Source organism: Xiphophorus maculatus, chromosome 24 (genome assembly GCF_002775205.1).
Source record: "Xiphophorus maculatus strain JP 163 A chromosome 24, X_maculatus-5.0-male, whole genome shotgun sequence".
NCBI classification, from domain to species: domain Eukaryota; kingdom Metazoa; phylum Chordata; class Actinopteri; order Cyprinodontiformes; family Poeciliidae; genus Xiphophorus; species Xiphophorus maculatus.
Window position 1 is genome coordinate 2,401,399 of NC_036466.1, and position 18,146 is coordinate 2,419,544.

General features: G+C 39.1%; 1 protein-coding gene and 1 non-coding gene across 2 annotated transcripts in view; one reads left to right on the forward strand and one right to left on the reverse strand.

Moving 5' to 3' along the window:
- The window catches only part of cfap47 (cilia and flagella associated protein 47), a 36,698-nt gene that overhangs the window by 12,225 nt on the left and 6,327 nt on the right, over positions 1-18,146 (forward strand). Inside the window, exons 31-62 of the mRNA XM_023329186.1 lie at positions 152-377; positions 460-531; positions 633-770; positions 1,420-1,501; positions 1,605-1,700; positions 1,776-1,962; positions 2,421-2,518; positions 2,638-2,754; positions 3,384-3,518; positions 3,679-3,791; positions 4,561-4,711; positions 4,853-4,941; positions 5,102-5,188; positions 5,392-5,444; positions 5,936-6,072; positions 6,228-6,321; positions 6,408-6,628; positions 6,742-6,877; positions 7,826-7,953; positions 8,033-8,098; positions 8,379-8,522; positions 9,128-9,301; positions 9,460-9,571; positions 10,419-10,472; positions 10,588-10,685; positions 11,933-12,108; positions 12,382-12,489; positions 15,074-15,185; positions 15,478-15,582; positions 15,784-15,940; positions 16,048-16,128; positions 16,267-16,390. Coding sequence (XP_023184954.1) covers positions 152-377; positions 460-531; positions 633-770; positions 1,420-1,501; positions 1,605-1,700; positions 1,776-1,962; positions 2,421-2,518; positions 2,638-2,754; positions 3,384-3,518; positions 3,679-3,791; positions 4,561-4,711; positions 4,853-4,941; positions 5,102-5,188; positions 5,392-5,444; positions 5,936-6,072; positions 6,228-6,321; positions 6,408-6,628; positions 6,742-6,877; positions 7,826-7,953; positions 8,033-8,098; positions 8,379-8,522; positions 9,128-9,301; positions 9,460-9,571; positions 10,419-10,472; positions 10,588-10,685; positions 11,933-12,108; positions 12,382-12,489; positions 15,074-15,185; positions 15,478-15,582; positions 15,784-15,940; positions 16,048-16,128; positions 16,267-16,390 — 3,871 coding nt within the window. The remainder of the gene's footprint in view (positions 1-151; positions 378-459; positions 532-632; positions 771-1,419; positions 1,502-1,604; positions 1,701-1,775; positions 1,963-2,420; positions 2,519-2,637; positions 2,755-3,383; positions 3,519-3,678; positions 3,792-4,560; positions 4,712-4,852; positions 4,942-5,101; positions 5,189-5,391; positions 5,445-5,935; positions 6,073-6,227; positions 6,322-6,407; positions 6,629-6,741; positions 6,878-7,825; positions 7,954-8,032; positions 8,099-8,378; positions 8,523-9,127; positions 9,302-9,459; positions 9,572-10,418; positions 10,473-10,587; positions 10,686-11,932; positions 12,109-12,381; positions 12,490-15,073; positions 15,186-15,477; positions 15,583-15,783; positions 15,941-16,047; positions 16,129-16,266; positions 16,391-18,146) is intronic.
- trnag-gcc lies at positions 8,818-8,888 on the reverse strand. Its single transcript has one exon. It is a non-coding gene; the product is annotated as a tRNA-Gly (tRNA).

Here is an 18,146-nt window from a genome sequence, read left to right on the forward strand (position 1 = left end):
TATAGCTGTAACAATGGCTACTGGATGTAGGCGCATTGGGATTTGTCTCTGAGTGTGCCTCAGGTTTTACAATCCAGAATATAACATTTCAAATCAAAGACCCTGAATGACCAGTTTCATTTCACACTAAAGTGTCATCTTCCCTTTTCAGATACCTTGTCAAATTGTCACAGTATGGATGAACAAACCAGCAAAGATGATAATTCCTCTGCTAAAAGTGACACCCCAGCCAGTCTTTCTATCCCAAGATTCCCTGTTGCCAGGTCAGAAGAAACAAAATTTTACCAGAAAGTATTACTGACTGTAGAGAAGTGGTTTAGCCTCTATGGATGGCCCAGTGGAACAAACCCCATATGTATACCTCACAGTCTCAGAAGGTAATATTTGACACATAACCCCACAAAGCTGATTGTTTTGAAAGCCATCTGCTGTAGCGTTTCCCTCATTGTCTCCATTCAGAGTTGTGTTCGCAGTTCAAACAAGCGACTCCAATGGGCGAGCGTTTAGTGTCACCCAAAATAAAGATACAAGGTGTGTAGGGATGACACTCAGTGATTTAAAGTATTATTCCAGTTGCTTGGCTGTGCTTGCTTCTGAAGTCTCAAAAAAACTATACAATTTTTGCACTATAGGTCTGTACTGGATATGCTTGAGCATTTGAGCGGCAGAATGATACCTCGTATCCCTATGTGCCAAACATTTTCAAAAGATATACACCAGCGCACTACTCAGCTGCTACAACAGAATGAAGCTATGCTGGAATTTCTCAGGTAGGCTCAACAAATGCACAAATAAGCCCGTTCCTGTTTATCATATAGCTCATTTAAAGGTTTCCTGCCATGGAAATAGTTTCAAAATTTTGTTATACCACGGAAGGTGCATTCACACCAGCCCCCGTATAGCCTCGTTTCATCAAACTCTGGTTTGTTTGTCTAGAAAGCTCAGTGTGTTTGGGGAGGTGTGAACACGCCATCAAACTTTGATGCAAACCAAAACCTCCACCCCCCTAAATCTAGTCCGCCTAAAAACCTAGGTCTCGGTGTGGTTGAAGTGAACTCTGGCACAGTTTGAATGCATGTGTGAATGCAAGTGCTCCAGAGACTGCTCCAAAAGCTGGAAGTGGACGATAGCGCAGGGCATTCTGGATAAATACAACCACAAAGAAAGATGCTAGTGTGCCGCAAGTTGGAGAAATGGCTCTTGGTCTTTGCCAAAGAAAACATAAACTTCCGCTCATTGTCATCTTCTGATGTTTTAGAGTCAAGGGCTATCAATACTTTTAAAAGATACTGTTTATGATGCCATGCTAACACATGCACATAACACATTTCAGAGCTGTTGAAAATTCTTTTCCCGCATTAACAAAATACAAAAATGTCACTTTTAAAAAAATTTTGCCAACCAAAATCATGTCTTCAGGGTGCAGGGAGCCTGTCTTTGTCACATCAAGCCTGAGTACCTGCTGGATGTTGCGGAGTTTAAGCACTGGTGCTCCTTGCAGGTATTGACTTACATGCACATAAACAAACCTTTACCGCAGTACAGTTCTCTATCCTGATTGTTGAACATTGATCCTATTGTAAGTCTATGTTTGTGATTCTCAGGAAAAAGACTCAGAGAAATACTTGGATTGTAACTTTTTTGACTTTTGGTCTCTGAGCAAACGCTCATGGACTGATGTGCTCCTGCAGATCTACAAGGTTATATGTCGTTCCAATCTTCAATGCACATCAGTTGCTGAATACCTTTATTGAACATCACTGCTCATATGTCAGGTTCTGGTGTTGAGTCATGTACCAGAGGACACCCTACATGAACCTTTGTACCCCAGGGACACAGAGGACGCCCTTCTTGATGGCTCCCATGCTCTGACCAGTACCATCTACTCACTACGGGAGCTTCACTTGCTGTCATGGCTTAACATGAACTACCAGAAGATGAGGAAGATCGTGTGGGAAGCAGGTAGGGTTTATGTCTGAAGTCGCCATTGAATATTATCCGCGGGTATAGGTAAGCCTACTTTGTCGCTGTACCACATAAAACTGTACAAATATGGACAATTAGGCCTAAAACAATTTCTTACTATATTTTCAGAAACAATTTTTTATACTTAACCCTCCTGTGGTCTTAAGAGATGCTGTCATTTCGATCCCAGAAGTTTTTTCTTCTATGCGCAGGCGCATTGACGCCATGTGCGCTTTCACATGTTTTTTTTTCTTTTTGTTTTTTTTTGTGTGTGTGTGTGTGTGTGTATGTAGTTTTGGGAATTGACGGTCTGATGGGACAGCCCTAAGACCACGGGAAGGCTAAACATGTTGCTAAAACTCTCGTGACAAAATAAATCTCTACCCATTTGTGTCTCTTTTTGGATTGTCTGTGTGTCAAACATAAATATTTCTTGAATTACTATGACTTCTCAGGTAGAGTCCCAACGTCGCGCTGGATCGTTAATTTTGATTTGGACTTCGCAGATGGTCTGGTGCTTGGTGCGCTGATTGCCGCTCACTGCCCTTATCTGGTATGTGTTTAATATACGATTCTGTTTCTGCTGTATGGAATGTTCCTAAAACTGTGAGTTTGCCCTGCTGTTGAGTTCATTTTGATTAGACTTACTTGTTGAGTTCCTAATTACTACAGATAAGAAGCCACTTCCGGAGGATGTACACCACACCTTGCAACTCGCCGCAGATCTTTCACAATAGCATTATTGTGATTCAAGCTTTAATTTTACTTGGTCTCAGCTTAAACATGAAGGTAAAGAACAAAAGCCAATGGTTAATAGAATTGCAGCTTTTGAACAATTGTCAAGCAATCAACTCTTTATAAGTGGGCAAACAAAGAGAAGTTTATGTAAATCACAAATATTTCAATTCACCACCTAATTATGTCAATTGTTAATTTTTAGTAAGGATTTTTTTGTATTCCCCTATTAATGTATAAAAAAATAAAATGTGCAATATTTGTTTCAATTTCCCACTTCTTTTCTATTGTCAAAGAAGAAAATGTTTTTTGTTATCGGACATTTTCAAAAATAGCAAAGCAATAAAAATAAGACTGCACTTTCATAAAGTAACAAAAACAAACTACTCCATCTGACTTTATTGATATTAAAACCAAACAAATTAAACAACAAAATGGCTGTTGTTCAAGTCCGGAAATGGATTTTGTTATCCAGCTGTAGAGAGAATAAACTCCTCCCACACTTCTCGTCACACAGCTGCTGCAGCACAGAGAAATGTTTAAACCTGGTGAAGTAACGGAAGTGAAATTAAATGAAATCATTACACCTAGCCCACATTTTGAGGAAAACTGAGATATTATATTATGTTTTTTAACACAAAATGGTATTAATCCTTTTGTGTTTTTGTCTGTGGTGTGTTTAGTCCACAGAGCTGTGTGAGATTAACCCAGTGCAGACGTTATTTCTGTGTGTTCACCTGTATGAGTCTCTTCCTCATTACATGCCATCAGAGACCCTCACTCTGTCAGGACGTCTGCACAGCACATTCAGCAAGCAGGTAGGGCACACACACACATACTGTTACAAACTCGTAACACACGCACACACACTTGGTTCTATGATACAACAAAATCATTGTAAGTTAAATTAATGTGAGCGCAGAGGAGACAGAAAATGGCTGAGTTTCGTTTGTCTAAACTGCTCTCTGTGAACCGCAGGTGTGCCTGAAGAACCCTTCCTCCAGGCCGCTCAGATACAAGGTCCTCCTTTTAGGGGAAGATGCCCATCTGTTCTCTGTCCCTGGTAGCTCTGTGGTCACCGTTTCCGCAGAGTACGTCTGCAGTACGACACCCGTGCAGTACAAAACAGCTGTAAAAAGTGAAAGACTACCTGCAATATTTGGAGATACTTCTTACCTCAGCTTACAATGTAAAACTCACTTTACTTTGTAATTCTTGTGTCTAAAAAAAAAAATCCAAACACATTTTCCTATTTATTTTCTCATGTTCCAAAAAAACAACATTTAAAGTAAAAAGTAGTAGTTAAAAAAAATAAAATGAAAAACGTTCTTTTTTTTCCATTTTCTTGTGTTTTTGCAAACACTACACAAAAGATGATGACAAGCACATTATTTTAGCCACGATTCCTTCAAAGTAAAGTACTCCGTCATGATTAGGAATACTCTGCATGCTTACTAAATCAGCATGAACCACCTCTGACAAATAAATTTGTTAAAAACCAAAGCTGTATTTCCAAAAATAACTTGTTTCTGATCCTGCCGAATTATGCTGCACCTCTCTTTACTCAGAGTCCAGGATCTGTAATGCAGCTCATTAAGTTGGAGCAGTTTCACTCTTGAGAGCTTGCTATAAAAATAGCCTCTTGCCCCACTTGTAAAGCTCCACCATTTCTGGGAAGAGAACTGTGTCAAAGAGCAAAGCCACTCTGATTCTGCTGACTCTTCAAAAGGTCCCAGAAAAGTGGAGCTTGAATGATAACATTAGAGAGCTATAAAAATGTGGCTTTTCCCCCCCCCTCTCTCTTTCTTTTCCTTTTAACCTCTAGAAATTAAATAACACCAGATGTTGATGTTTTTGCAGGTCAGACTTTGAGCTGACCGTCCAGTTCAGGTGTTGCTTCCTGCGCCCCATAAAGGCGGTTCTTCTGCTCATCGCCAGCTCTGCTTTCGGCCTCCGCTGCGCCACGCTTGCTTTCAACCTTAAGACGTGTGTCACTCAAATCACACCGATAGTGAGTAGGATTCGTCATAGATAAAGGGAAAGATTTTCAGTCTGCATCTGGTAGTCGCGTGGCAGTCGTTACCTGAACTTCTTGCTGCTAGTTTTTTATTTTATTTTTATTTTTTCGCCTAACTGAGTTTCTACTTTCCAGAATTCACTCCAGTTGACTTCCCCATGTTACCAACTCAAAGTGATAAATGTGCCACTGACCAACAATTTCAACAAAAAAGCTTATTTCAGGTAAGTAACTGAAGACAAACTGAACAACAGGCAACCACCCAAATGTAACAGTGGCAATTTGCATGCATGTTCATTGAAATATAGCGCAAAAAGTACTGGATTCAAGTGACTGGAATGCAAAGTTTTCTGGAATAAAATTATGCTTGTTTTGTTTGTTTAGGGTGGTGCTAGTGGAGTCTTCCTACAACCCACTTGGGCCTGAAATGAGAAAAGATAGGCTTTCTCAACAAAAGTCACCTAATGACAGGTGAGGAGCACTGCTAACACTTTCCAGAGAACACACACAAGCTAAAACCAAGCACTTGAAAGCCTCACATCAAGATTGGTGCAAAACACACACCAATTTAAGGTTCAAGAATAACAATCTTCAGCTGTTAACATGAAGGATGTGTAGTTAATCTTTGTTGATTAGCTTTCTTTCTTTCTTTCTTTCTTTCATTCCTTGTTCAGTGAGAAGGAGAAGGATGCGACTTCCGATACGGTTGATGGAGATCAGTTTGAAGGTAAGTGAGAACGAAATACTCCACAACATAAGTACGATCCTGTAAACTGTTGCTTTATGCACAATCAAATGAAAATGGAAACATTTGTGAAATGTTTAACACCAAACACCATAGATATGTATAAAAACCATGCAATTTAAGGAGTGTGAACTTTGTGCCTAGCGTAGCGGGATATAACATGTCACACTGTACTATAACATATTTAATTATAACTACACCAAATGCACAAATGATATTACGACTGCAAAACAAACCCACATCGTATGCTATATGGAAACATATTTCAAGTTTTATCATATTTGGACTTTCATATTAGATTTTGAAAAGTTTTCTTCTTGATGCAAGTCACTGTAAATAACCGTTCTCGAAATGACGTGCTGTTTGTACGACTGTTTCCTGATTACCACACGAATACGATTTGTACCTCACTCACTAAAGCAGCCTATATATTGATCCAGTATTTCTTCCTTGTACTCTGCTGGCCTGCACAGAAGGAGAAGACAATGAGTTCCTGAGTACAGAGAGGACTGTTTATCTGAAGCCAGGCCAGCCAGGCAATCTGAGGATACTCTACATGCCCTTCTTTATAGGAACCAAATACTGCTCTGTGCTGCTGCTCTCCCCTCAGGTCTGAATTCATTTACTTTTTCAAAACTTTTGTACTGGAACTCTGTTGTTTCCACATATCATTGGAGAAAGTTACGGGAACATTTTTAGACTTTGTACAGTTTGTATGCTGCCATTTTGTTTCTTTCTGAAACACCTTGACCTCGTCCTCTTTAGGTGGGAGATATGGTGTACGTGGTGAAGGCTACATCAGAAATTCCGCTTCCTTCCCCCCTTCCCGCGAGTCCAACTTTAATTCCAGGGAAGTCTGGTAAGACCTCAGGATTCCTTACGTTCCAAGCCGTAACGTTCTTATTTTTCGTCTTCCTTACGTGTTTTTTGTTGCTCCTGTAACAGACACATGTGGGTCTTTCCTAAGCTTTCAATGTACGGTTGGAGAAGTTTATGAGGAGATGCTGCGGGTGCCTCTGGTTAACAAGTCTTTGGAGGACGCTCTAGCTGTCTGGGCTCAGCAATGCATTAGCGCTAAAGAACGCGGGAGGCGGATGCTGACGCGCTCTTTGCACAGCAGTACAGTGAGAGCAGCCATAGCCACGCAGAAGCACCTCAAATGTTCGGTACAAAAACACACGCGCACACCCACGCACACACACTTAAAAAGTAGAGGCTTCTGCTGTGGATTATTGATGTCATCCATGTTTCACTTTTGCTCTTATTCTCTTTGAATCAGCTCATAGAAAGTATTTACTACAATGAAGCGTTGCAGTACAAAGTGGAAGTTTCTTTGCCGCATTTCTTTGATCTTCCCAAGACTGTTACCATACCTGTAAAAGAAAACATAAATGTACCATGGGACGCTTTAACAGGTACACACACACACACGCCTACACACACACATCCCTACACACACGCGCACACACATTACATCTGCGAGTCAGTTGTCCACTTGGGTATCAAAACACGCCACCTCAAGAAACCAGAATAGCACATTACCCTAAACCAGTCTTTTTCAAACTGTGGTCCCTGAACCACTGATGGTCCATCAGCGCCCCCTAGTGGACTGCATGTAAATAACCGTTTATTTGCCGTGACTTGAGCTGAAAGTGGGACGCTACAGTTAGCTTGCCAAGGGATAGCTTACCAAAGCTATTAAAAATTATTGTTTTTAATGGAAAAAACGCCTCATCGTAGAGCAAAAAATGTTTTTTCGAAAGCGCCTCATTTCCATTAAAGGAATTTATTTTTATAGTTCCAGTTTGAATTTTACAGTCAGTCGATAAGCTACAAAGTGAAATTCCTCTCCTTTATTATGTTGTATTTTATTTCTCCTACACTTTATTTAAACCTGGGAGCCATCTTGAAGCGGGTTCAAAGTGTCGGTTGAATGTGAATGAATAGAAGGAATGAGTGGCAGCTCTTACAATGAAACAATCAACAGGGGATGTTTCTCTTGATACCTTTTCTTTTTAATCACTTAATATCTTAATTAGCTCTGTAGACATCGTCCCTATAATTGGTTTTAGCTCCAGCCCAGACCTTCTGCTGTGTGTTCTTCCCTTAAGTTTTAGATTTCCTGTCTATTCATTGATGGCTGCTTTAAGATGCTACCAGCACTTTCTGATTAGTTTGACCTGAAGGTGATCTTCTAACTGTTGTCCCTTCAGAATATCTCAATAATTGCCATTACATAAACAAGTACAAATCTCAGAGGAATTCTTTTAGCCCCTTTTTTTAAAATAATTTTAGGTAAGATTGATGAGACTTTATACTGATTTATTTTTTCATTCTTCTTTTTCTTTATGAAATGTCAACAGTGTGTGACTGTGTGGACATCCCACTGCGTTTCCAGGCACACTCGGTGGGGGAGCTCACCTGCAACGTGGTGCTAACGTCCTGTTTCGATACCAGAGTGTACCAGCTCAAGGCTTTCGTCACTCAGCGGGTATTTAAAGACCGACTTAAGGAACTCGTGTCATTTCATTTGATTCAATCCTAATCTGATTGGTGATATTATATCATAGGAAAATGCAACTCACTTGGACTTCAGTTCACCAGCTCTGCAGTCAGTCACACAACACATACCTTTGGTGAGAAGCAGGAAGAAATTCACTCGTATTTTTTATTTTTATTTTTTTTACTTTATTTTTATTCAATTCTTAAACATACAATTGAACATGAGGGCTAGGGCAGGTGGCATGTATTTACACTGATGGACATTGCAATGTTACAGACATTTCAATTCACTCGTATTTTTATTTTTTGCTTTGTATCGTTTTTTTTTGTGTGGTTTGTTTTAAGACAAAATTGAAAATAAAGTCAAAGTTCCCAAGGAACAAACAACAAACCAAATTCACATCTTTGCTGCAGCTCAATGAGACTCTTCAGAACTGGAGTGTGCAAGCTGAAGTGTGCGGCGAAGGATTCTCAGGCCCAGACGTCGTAGATATTCCCGCAGGAACAAAACAGATCTACCCCCTCACCGTCCTTCCCACCTCCCAATGCATTGCTACGGTAACCCTTTCATAGCTTTTCTTGTTGATTTATTTGTAATTAATGCCTCACGTCATCACGTTCACAACAGTAAGCGTGACAGTACTGATAGGAGGGGCGTAAAATCATTTCTTTCATAATAGAAACAGCTGTAATTAAGTGAGCACTGCCCTGAAAATTCCTTCCCGCTGCAGATAATACGCAAAACCTTCACATGTGGCCATATTATATGTTTTCCTGCCTGTAGGATAGGAGCTTATCTATAAACATTACTTTCCCTAATAACAGGGGTGTGAGTGAGAAAAACAGAAAAGGTTGCATTGGCCGGGAATCGAACCCGGGCCTCCCGCGTGGCAGGCGAGAATTCTACCACTGAACCACCAATGCTCACGTTCTCAATTTGTAGAGGAGGAGCTGAAAAGCCACACAGACAGCAGGCTCACATGGTTCATGCCTCTCAGCTATTTCACGACAGTAGCCTCTAATAAAGTGCCAACAACCACCTATTCTGAAATTTTATACCACAATCCTAAAAATATGTCATGTTCTGCGCCGTATTCTTGTGTGGCTACAGTTGAGACTGCTTCCTGTTGCTACTGCCGTTTTTTTCACCCCTCCCCCCACAGGGCAGGCTGTGCTTACACAATGACTTTGACGGTACGGAACACGTGTTTACCCTCAGAAGAGTGGGAGAGCCCCCCCTGCCGCTGGATCATATCGTGCTATCCTGCCCAGTGGGGAAGACCACATACGCTAAGCTGGACATCCCCAACTACACCCAGAAAACCCTCACTCTCAGGGTACAGACTCCCTCTGCACATACTGCTGATGTTTTACACACCCTGGATAAAGTTTAACTTTTTGTCGCGTTATGACGACAAGCTGCAATATATCATATTGTTGTTTTATGTGAGAAAATTCTTTAAAAAAAAAATCATTTAATGCTTTTTATGTGTAGGCAGTGACAGACCTGCCGATTGTGAGTGGTAGCCCTTCTCTAGAGATTAGCCCTGAACAAGGCTCTCCATACACCCTGGCTGTGTCCCCTTGGAAACGAGGAGAATACACAGGTTATAGTTTTTTCCTCTTCTGTGTGATATATTAGAGTAAAACATCTTAATGTTCACCTTTTATTCTGTGTTTTATCCTCCAATAGGTTGACTGTAAATTCGGCTTTTTACACGTTTGTTATTATTAACATTAACAGTGATAATAAGGCAACATATCTATTTGTAACTTTTATATCTCTAAAAAATAATAACCTAATTCTTAATAATTTTGAGTGAAGCGTGTCAGTTCAGTCTGTCACTATCAAATTGGACAAACAGCTCCACCCAGTGGACTGAATTGTCTTGTCCAGACCAGAGCTGAAACGATTATTTGTATTAATCGTGATTAATCGACTACTGAAATAACCGTCAACTAATTTAGTAATCAATTAATTGTTAACTGGAGTACACAAACTAAAAAAAAGGCAATTTGCTGAAAGAGCAGTAATTAACCCAAAACTTTACAAAAAATATTTTGCATTTAAGTTATAAAAGAAAAGCTTTATGTGGTAGAGTAACTCTTACCAAAGAAGACTTAATGCCAAAACTAAACCAAAAAGTGCTTCCACAAGGTGTTAATTTAAAAAGACGTGCAGATTTACAATCGCCTTTTAAATGCTTGTTGTTTATTTAGGTTCTGCTCACCTATCTTATTCTTTACCTCTGGATCGTAACCAGTTTTCAATCGGACCTTGTCTGTTTCCACATTTGTTATTAGACATTTCTGTGATTTTGGCCGTTGTGTTGAAATGTTTTGGCCTCCATATTTCCTACGTCAAGTTGAACTGAAATTAAAATAACTGAATCTTAAAGTAAGAAAAAAAGAAAGAAAGAAGGCTGACAGCATAATTCTTGCTGTCTCTTACAGGCTCAGTATCATTTATTGAACATGGTGACATGGATGAGAGAGAGAACAACAAAGGTAATGTCAGAGTTAACTATGTTATTATAGATTCAAAAGTACTTTATTTAGATCAGTTTAGACCTGTATGTGAGCAATAAACGTGAACTTAAACAAGTACATTTTTTGTCTTCAGGAAATTCAATTGGAAACTACATAGTTATTTTTTCACTTGTGGTAAATTGTAAACCAGAAGCACCAATCAAGGTCATTGATGTACAGTGTGTTGCTAAGGTAAGAACTAATAACACACCTATCTGCTAATAAGTAGATACGAAAACCAACAATAGCTGATAATAGCTAACAACAAATGTTGTAATAGATATGAATAATTTAGAATTTCTAGAAAATAGCTAATTGTGAATTTGCTATTTTAACTAGGGCTAATTATGAGATAGGTAATAATTGTTAGTAAACTCAAATAATGGCTTATGACCTAGCTAATATTTGTTAAAGGTATGCAAAGTTTTCCCCAAAAAACTTGCTAAGCCCGGTAGTTGGGTTGCTTGGGCAGTCATTCATCCAGTGCTCCGCTGTGTTTTTCAGTTAAAAAATGTCAAAAGTTGATAGGAAATTTCAAAATATCACTTGATAATTATGTGTTAGTGAAAGATTGGAAGATTAATATCTGAACAACTATAAAGTCTTAAAAAATGCAAACATTTAAAAAAAAAAAAAAAAAACTTAAATAAATAAACAATGCTTAGCTTGGTGGGGGCGCAAGTAAAGCCTCGTGGCCCGCCAGGCTTATAATACACTGGGGGAAACCCTGGTATGGCTAATAATAACGGTGTAGGCAATAATAGCTAAGCTAAGCTATATAGTTAGTTTAGTTTGTATTTTGTAGTTTAGTTTGTAATGAGAAAAGCAGCTTAGATTAAATAGCTGACGATTACTAATCACAACAAAGCTAACAATAGTTGTAGTAATCGTATCGACAATAATGGCTCGTAATAAAACAGATTATAATAGGGTGTTTGATAATGGCTAATAATGAAAAAGTTGGCAATGGCTTTTAATGAGGCTGCTAATGATAAAATGGCTAATAGTAAATTTGCTACAATTATCCAATAATGAAAACACTTATGATGAAATAGCTAATAATTACAAATAATAAAATGCCAATCAATAAGATAGAAAAAAATAGATATCGCATTTAAATAGCTATGAATAATTCATAATAGAATAGTGAATATGAGATAGCTAAATGTCTAGTAATATGTAATATTGAGATAGCTAATAGCTAAAATATGTGTCTAGTGTTGTAAATTGCCATTAGCCTGAGTAGAGGAGCTCTGGTCTGTATGGTGTTGCTACTGTAACAGAAAGGTAAAGTTATATTTAGTTCAGGTTTATGATTCTGACGCTTGCCTCCAATATAGGAAAACGTAACCTTCCCTCTACACATGGATCAAAAGATGCTTATAACATCACAAGAGGAAGAAAGAACAGGTGTACTCTTTGACATGTTTTCCTCCTAGAGCTCAGTTGCCATAGAGATACCTGTCAGTAACCCAGGAGAAGAGCTGCTGACACTGGATGTGTGCCTGGAAGGAGGCGATCTGTCGGGGGCCAGCCAGTTCTCACTTCCCCCATGGGGGACTCTGAGCTACAGAGTTACCTACTCTCCTGTCAGCGTAGGGAAGGGCACAGGCAGGTGAGGCTCACTGCACTAACGCTGACCTCACCTCACTTTGAAGGACAAAGTAAAACGTTTCAGAATTAACTGATTTATGTGTTATAGAGCCAAACTTTATTCCACAAATAAAAGAAAAGTCTCAAGTAGGTTTCTGGAGATACTTCTGAAAGATCCTATTGAAGTCGGTTTAGCTGTAAGCAAATTCTAAAGACATGAGGATTGACTCCAGACTAGCTGAGTTGGGTTTAAGAATTTTCATTGGTAATGTTTTCAGTTTGTGTTTTTCTCCAGTGTGGTGTTCCAGTCAGAGCTAATAGGGGAGTTCTGGTACCAACTGGAGCTCTATGCTCTTCCTCCATCAGTCGTCACGATCCCACAAGCTCACTGTCATCTGGGCAAGTAGGTGCACAGTCACCAACACACACAGCACTGCATTAAGATAGATAGTCTGTGGTGGGAAATTATTTCATCCCTAAGGTTTTCCATAACCCAGTATATTTGTGAAATCTGTATTTACAGTTTGCTGTAAATGCCATGCCATGTTATGATACACAGAAAGGAAGTTATATAAATTGTTTCAAACGCTCATCAAATTTAGTTCTTTGCAGTGACAATTACTATCCAATACTCCATTCCACCCCACCCCCTAATTTCCTAAATTGAACTTCATTATAGATAGAGAGAGTGGACTATTTCAAACATTTATTTCATGTAATTTTGATGACTGTGGCTGGAAGCCCAAAATTTGGAGTCTCAGAAAATTATATTATTACATAAGATCATAAAGAAATGTGAAGCTTCTGAAAAGTGTGTTAAACTCAAACACCTAAAATATTGAGCTGCTGTTGTATCAGTGCTTTATTTTATTTTATTTTTTATCAGTGGCTGAAGGTAGGTGAAAGGTCAGCAACCCTCTTAAAAATATAAAGCCCTTTCACTTTGCTATAGCCGTGCAAACCGGGTGATCTGATTACAAAATGTTTCCACTTGCTATTAACACTAGGATGATACAGTTTTCGAGTCCTTCCCATATCGGCTCAGCAGGGCCAAAAGGCCGGAGTCCACCCTGACGACTCTGATGGCTCAAATTAGCATCCCTTCTTCAATTGTAAATGTGGTCGTTGACCGTCAGGCCAGAAGGTAGGAATGTGAATAGTCCATGTTGGGGGTGGGTATCTATGATACCTGCAGGAGATCAGGTCTCCTGTAGGTAGTGCTCTTCAGTTTATTTTTGAAGCATACATGAAGTGTTTTTGGAGAGATGTGACCTTTTGCAGCTGATCCATGATGTTGTGCTGCATTATCCAGGTCATTTTGCCAAATGTACATAGAGTTTGCAAAACATAGAATCTGTTTCAAAAAATATGCAAAGGTTTTTCTAAAAGAAATTAGTAATGTTTCTCTTTGAAATAAAGCTAAGAGGGTATAACATGACAGTTTAGAAATAAACTAACCAAATTAATTGTGTTGATCCACCTCAAAAAAATCATGCAAAAAGTGTAAGCAAAAGAAATCTGGGAGACTTTGCACATGCAAATTTGCATGCAGCCTTTTGTGCTGTGGAGGATAAATAGGTGACTGCTTCACCTATTTAGTTCACAAGAACTAATGGCATTTATTTCAGTCATAATCTTGCGGGGGGTGACCAAGGTTCCATCACTATGTGACAGCTGGTCAGCAAACCTGGCAAACATGATTGACATGGCAGCACTGAATGCACATGTGCTTTATCAGGCATGCATTGGGGTGCAGGAGAGACGGGTGGACTTCCTGGTTGAGCTTGCAAAAGAGTTCGGTAACTCTCATGTGAGTGAGAAGAAGGCACACAAGGAGAAACTGCTTCGGCAACAACCTTCCACACCCAGCTCAGGCAAAAGGGCGAAGTGTCAGGTCAACCATCGATGCAGGATGCGTGTCCTGAGGCCGAAACATCATCAGTGACCCCTCACACCCCCACCATGGACTGTTCTCCCTGCTGCCCTCTGGAAAGAGGTTCTGCAGCATCCGGTGCAGGCCCACCTGGTTCCGAAACAGCTTTTTCCTACTTGCCATCAGACTTTTATTTTACTCACAACATTGGAACTTCAAACATTATCCTGAGCCGTATGCAACGAAATTTCGTTCTTTATACACCCTGTGCATTGAAAATGACAACAAAGTCAGTCTAAGTCGAAGTCGAAGTCTAAGTCTATTGTGCAACTGTGAGATGCGTTGAGGCCATTACCAGGGTACTGATAAGGTAATGGCCCTATTTACTGAACAAAAGCACCTGCTAGATAAAATCCTTCAGGCCAGTTGGACTATCGAAGCCGATATAGGTATACGTCAAAGTGGACTAACTCTAGCCATTCTAGTGTGCCCCACATTCATCCTGGCTAATGCTTTGTGATTGGATCACAGCTTTCTGCTCCAGATGTAGATAAACAGATATGACAGAGCTCATTGTCAGTGCATCTTTCCGTACAAACACACACAGTGAAGCTTTTAGGCTCATTAAATTCTGACTGCTCAAATGGGATCCATCAGAATACACAAGTGCTCTGTGTGAGTGGGTACACATGTCACATTGTTGGAACGTAAAACAAAATTTAGCCAACAGAGGCAGCTCATCCATGAAGCTTTATGCAGAGGACAGAGACATTCCTTTAGTTTCCATTTCTACTAAAATAGCTTGACTGTGTAAAAGATAATCATTTCATGTGTGAAAGGGTAAATATGCTGTTTTCAAACATGCTGCTAGCTAGCACCTGTGATTCACTTTTAAAGTCGCCACAGTAACATTTGCCCACCTTGTGTTAAACAGCCTCAAGTTCTAAGTTAAAAGAAGATATCACAACTCAAGTTGTGCACTAAAAGTTATCAAAAGTGTTCCAGTTTCTAGTTGGTGTTGCTTTTATGTCTAAAATGCTTTGATGTTTGGTTAATCCCAATTTTGTAGCACTATTAGCTGTTCCTTAATGCGTTTTGTTGATGTGTGTTTCAGATGGGTCAGAATAAATATTCCTCTGGTCAACCCTACAGCTGAAACGCTGAAGCTGTTTGTAGCTAACTCCAATCCCAGACACTACTCACTGGAGATGGATTCAGCAGAAACCGTTGGTGCCATTATTATTATTCTTTTCTGTACATTACATTGTACAAACACATTGTTTTGAGGATAAGTATCCTCCTTCTTCTGAAGGAACGTAATCAGTCAATTCTTTAGGCGAATGTTGAGTTCGGTTGATCTTATATTTTGTTTAGTTTGCCTAATTTATCATGCAACACTTGCTTTTTTCCGTTTATTATTCAATTAGTAGACAGTAATTGAGGTATTGAAGTTGTCTCTTACTCATTGTTGCCATAACAAGATTTTCCTTCATGTCCTTATTTTTTTGCGCATTTCAGATCATGCTGGCACCAAAGTCATGCATCCTTGTTGGCGTTCGCTTTAGTCCTTCATCCATTGGAGAGGAGAACCACCATGGAAAGATCTCTTTTACATGTTCTCAGGTGGATACATCCAACACATCTGCAGTGTCTTGTAAAAGTGCTTATCCTCTTTTGATTCACGTTAAATCAACTCAAAGTATTGCAAAACGTTTCAATATTTTGTACAAATGACAATCTGGAAAAGTATTCACACTTGCTTGGTGTGATAATTTCTCTCCGTTTTGGTATGCTTGTGTTTATTATGTCTCTGTTGTCCTTTAGTTGCAGGATTGCTGTGTTTTGTTGAGTGGGTGTGGCCTCAGGCCAGAGGTCGAGGAACCTTTGTGTATGTCCTGCTTGATTGGTTCCAGTACCTCCATTTCTGTTCCAATTTTAAACCCTACCGATCACCAAGCCACACTCAACATAACTCTTACAGGTCTCTGGTGATTCTTGCTCTCCCCAAGTTTTACTTTCTCTCATTTTTGCTGCAATCAGGGAACTACTAAGACATCTCAATACTTTCTTTATGTTTTTATGCTTCAGCCGAAGACCCAAATGATGCGTCTAATTGCAAACCAATCAGTGACGAGAAGGCCTTCTCTTGCACTCTGGATCATGCTGAAGGTACTTCAAACAAATTGTTCACCACTGTCAGAGCCATGGTTCAATACCTATTTTTACTTCAGGTTCAGCATGAAACCAAAGACAGATTTGTACCTAATCCTACGGCCGTTGCCATGATTATCTTCTTCTTGGTTGTAGTTTTGCAGATCAGCGAAAGAGCAACTGTTGGTGTGCCAGTTGTGTTTACGCCTAAGACCGTGGAGTTGCAGAAGGCCTGGCTTTGCGTCACCATGAAGCCCATAAGCGGTCAGGACTCCACAGGGTTAGTTTCTGCTCAGTTTGAGTAACTTAGTCTGATTATCCAATACACTAATAGTTATAGAATGTGTTCATTTCGCTGGGATTTTAATGTGGTTTTTATTGGGGGGGGTTGTGATAGACCAACACAAAGTCATGATTTATGGTGAAGGGGAAGGATTGGGGGATTAGCTTTCTGCACATAAACTCCCAATATCAGACAGTAAGGTTTGTTTGTTATAATTTGACAAAAATACAGTTGAAACCAGATATGTATACACACTGAATACAAAGACACATACATTTTTTCCCACTGTCTGAACTTAAATCAGACCAGACGTCTCCTGGTTTAGGTCTGCTAGAAGCAAGTTATTTCTATTTCCTAAATTCCAGAAACCTTAGCGAGAGCATTTTTTTTAGAGTTTTGTTTTTTGTTACTTTCCTCAAATTCAAAGAAAATTCCTTGAGAATTCTTGGGAATTTTCAAGGAATTCCCAAGAATTCCTTGAGAATAAATAATCTTGCATAGCAAAATAAATAATTGCAGAAGTTTCTTTAAATGGAATGAAAGAAACAAAACTAGCCTAATTGTATTTAAAGTGAAAAGTATGAAATTAAATTAAATCTTTATTTATTTCGAACATGTAAAATGTCAGAGAGAAAAAATATTATGTGAAACTAGAAAATTCCTGAAGAAATTTAACTGGGGCCTGCCAAAGTGTGCCCGTCGGTTTAGACACAGCGTTCTGATGCTAAAAATTAGCCTCAATGCTAAGCTTAGCTAAAAATTTACAAAGTAGCATGTGGAGAATCACAAGATGTTGACTAACATGAACCTGCAACATTCAGTGTGTTAAAATTAATGCATAAGCTAAAATTAGTCAAAATGTTAATGTTAGCATGAATGCTGTGAGTAGCATGTGGGAATCACTAGCATGCTGTCTTACATTCACTTCCTCCATTGAGTATAGAAAACATAGCTAATGTATAAGAAATATCTAAAATACTTATGTTGGGGAAAAGGCTCATAGTGGGAGGAAGTAAAATGCTAATATTTGTGCTAATGCTAATCCATTGCCTTTCTGCACAAGGCGGTGCACTAACCTGAGAGGTAAAGATAATACAGGCTAATATTATTGCACTGCCTATGAGAGGAATATTGAGGCTTTTATTTTGACATTTTCAGTAAGCTTCATTTTAAATGGCAACACTAATCCCATGTATAACAGTCGTTGGGGTAAATCAGTAATATAATGCCCAAAAGAGCAATTACTTGATGCGAAAATTGTCAAGGCTTTTATTTTTGAAATTTTCAGTAAGCTTCATATCAAAGGGCCAAACTAATCCCATGTGTAACAGTGATTTTGTTAAATCAGTTCTATAATGCCCAAAACATTTTGCCGTGTCTGTAGTTCTAACATTCTGCTCAACCTCCTTCTGTAGTCAGTCAGAGTTCCACCATCATTGTAGTTTTTCAACTGCCAACTCTGTAGTAACAGAGTTTTAAAATGATTAAACCAAAATTATTTCTTTGTAGCTCTTCTCCAAGCAGGCAAAATGTCACATTTTTACAACAACAGCAGCAGCAAATGTCTGTAAGTGACATTTAATTTTACTTTTAAGATATTTTTAAGTCACGTATGATTCAAAATTTTAAGCCTGATAGAATGATGGAGCTCTGAAATTTTTCTGAATCATATGGAAGTCAATGGGTGAGAGCTTGGCGAGCGTGAGCAAATCTTGTCGCATCACTTTGCTCTGAAGCACCTTGACAGAAAACC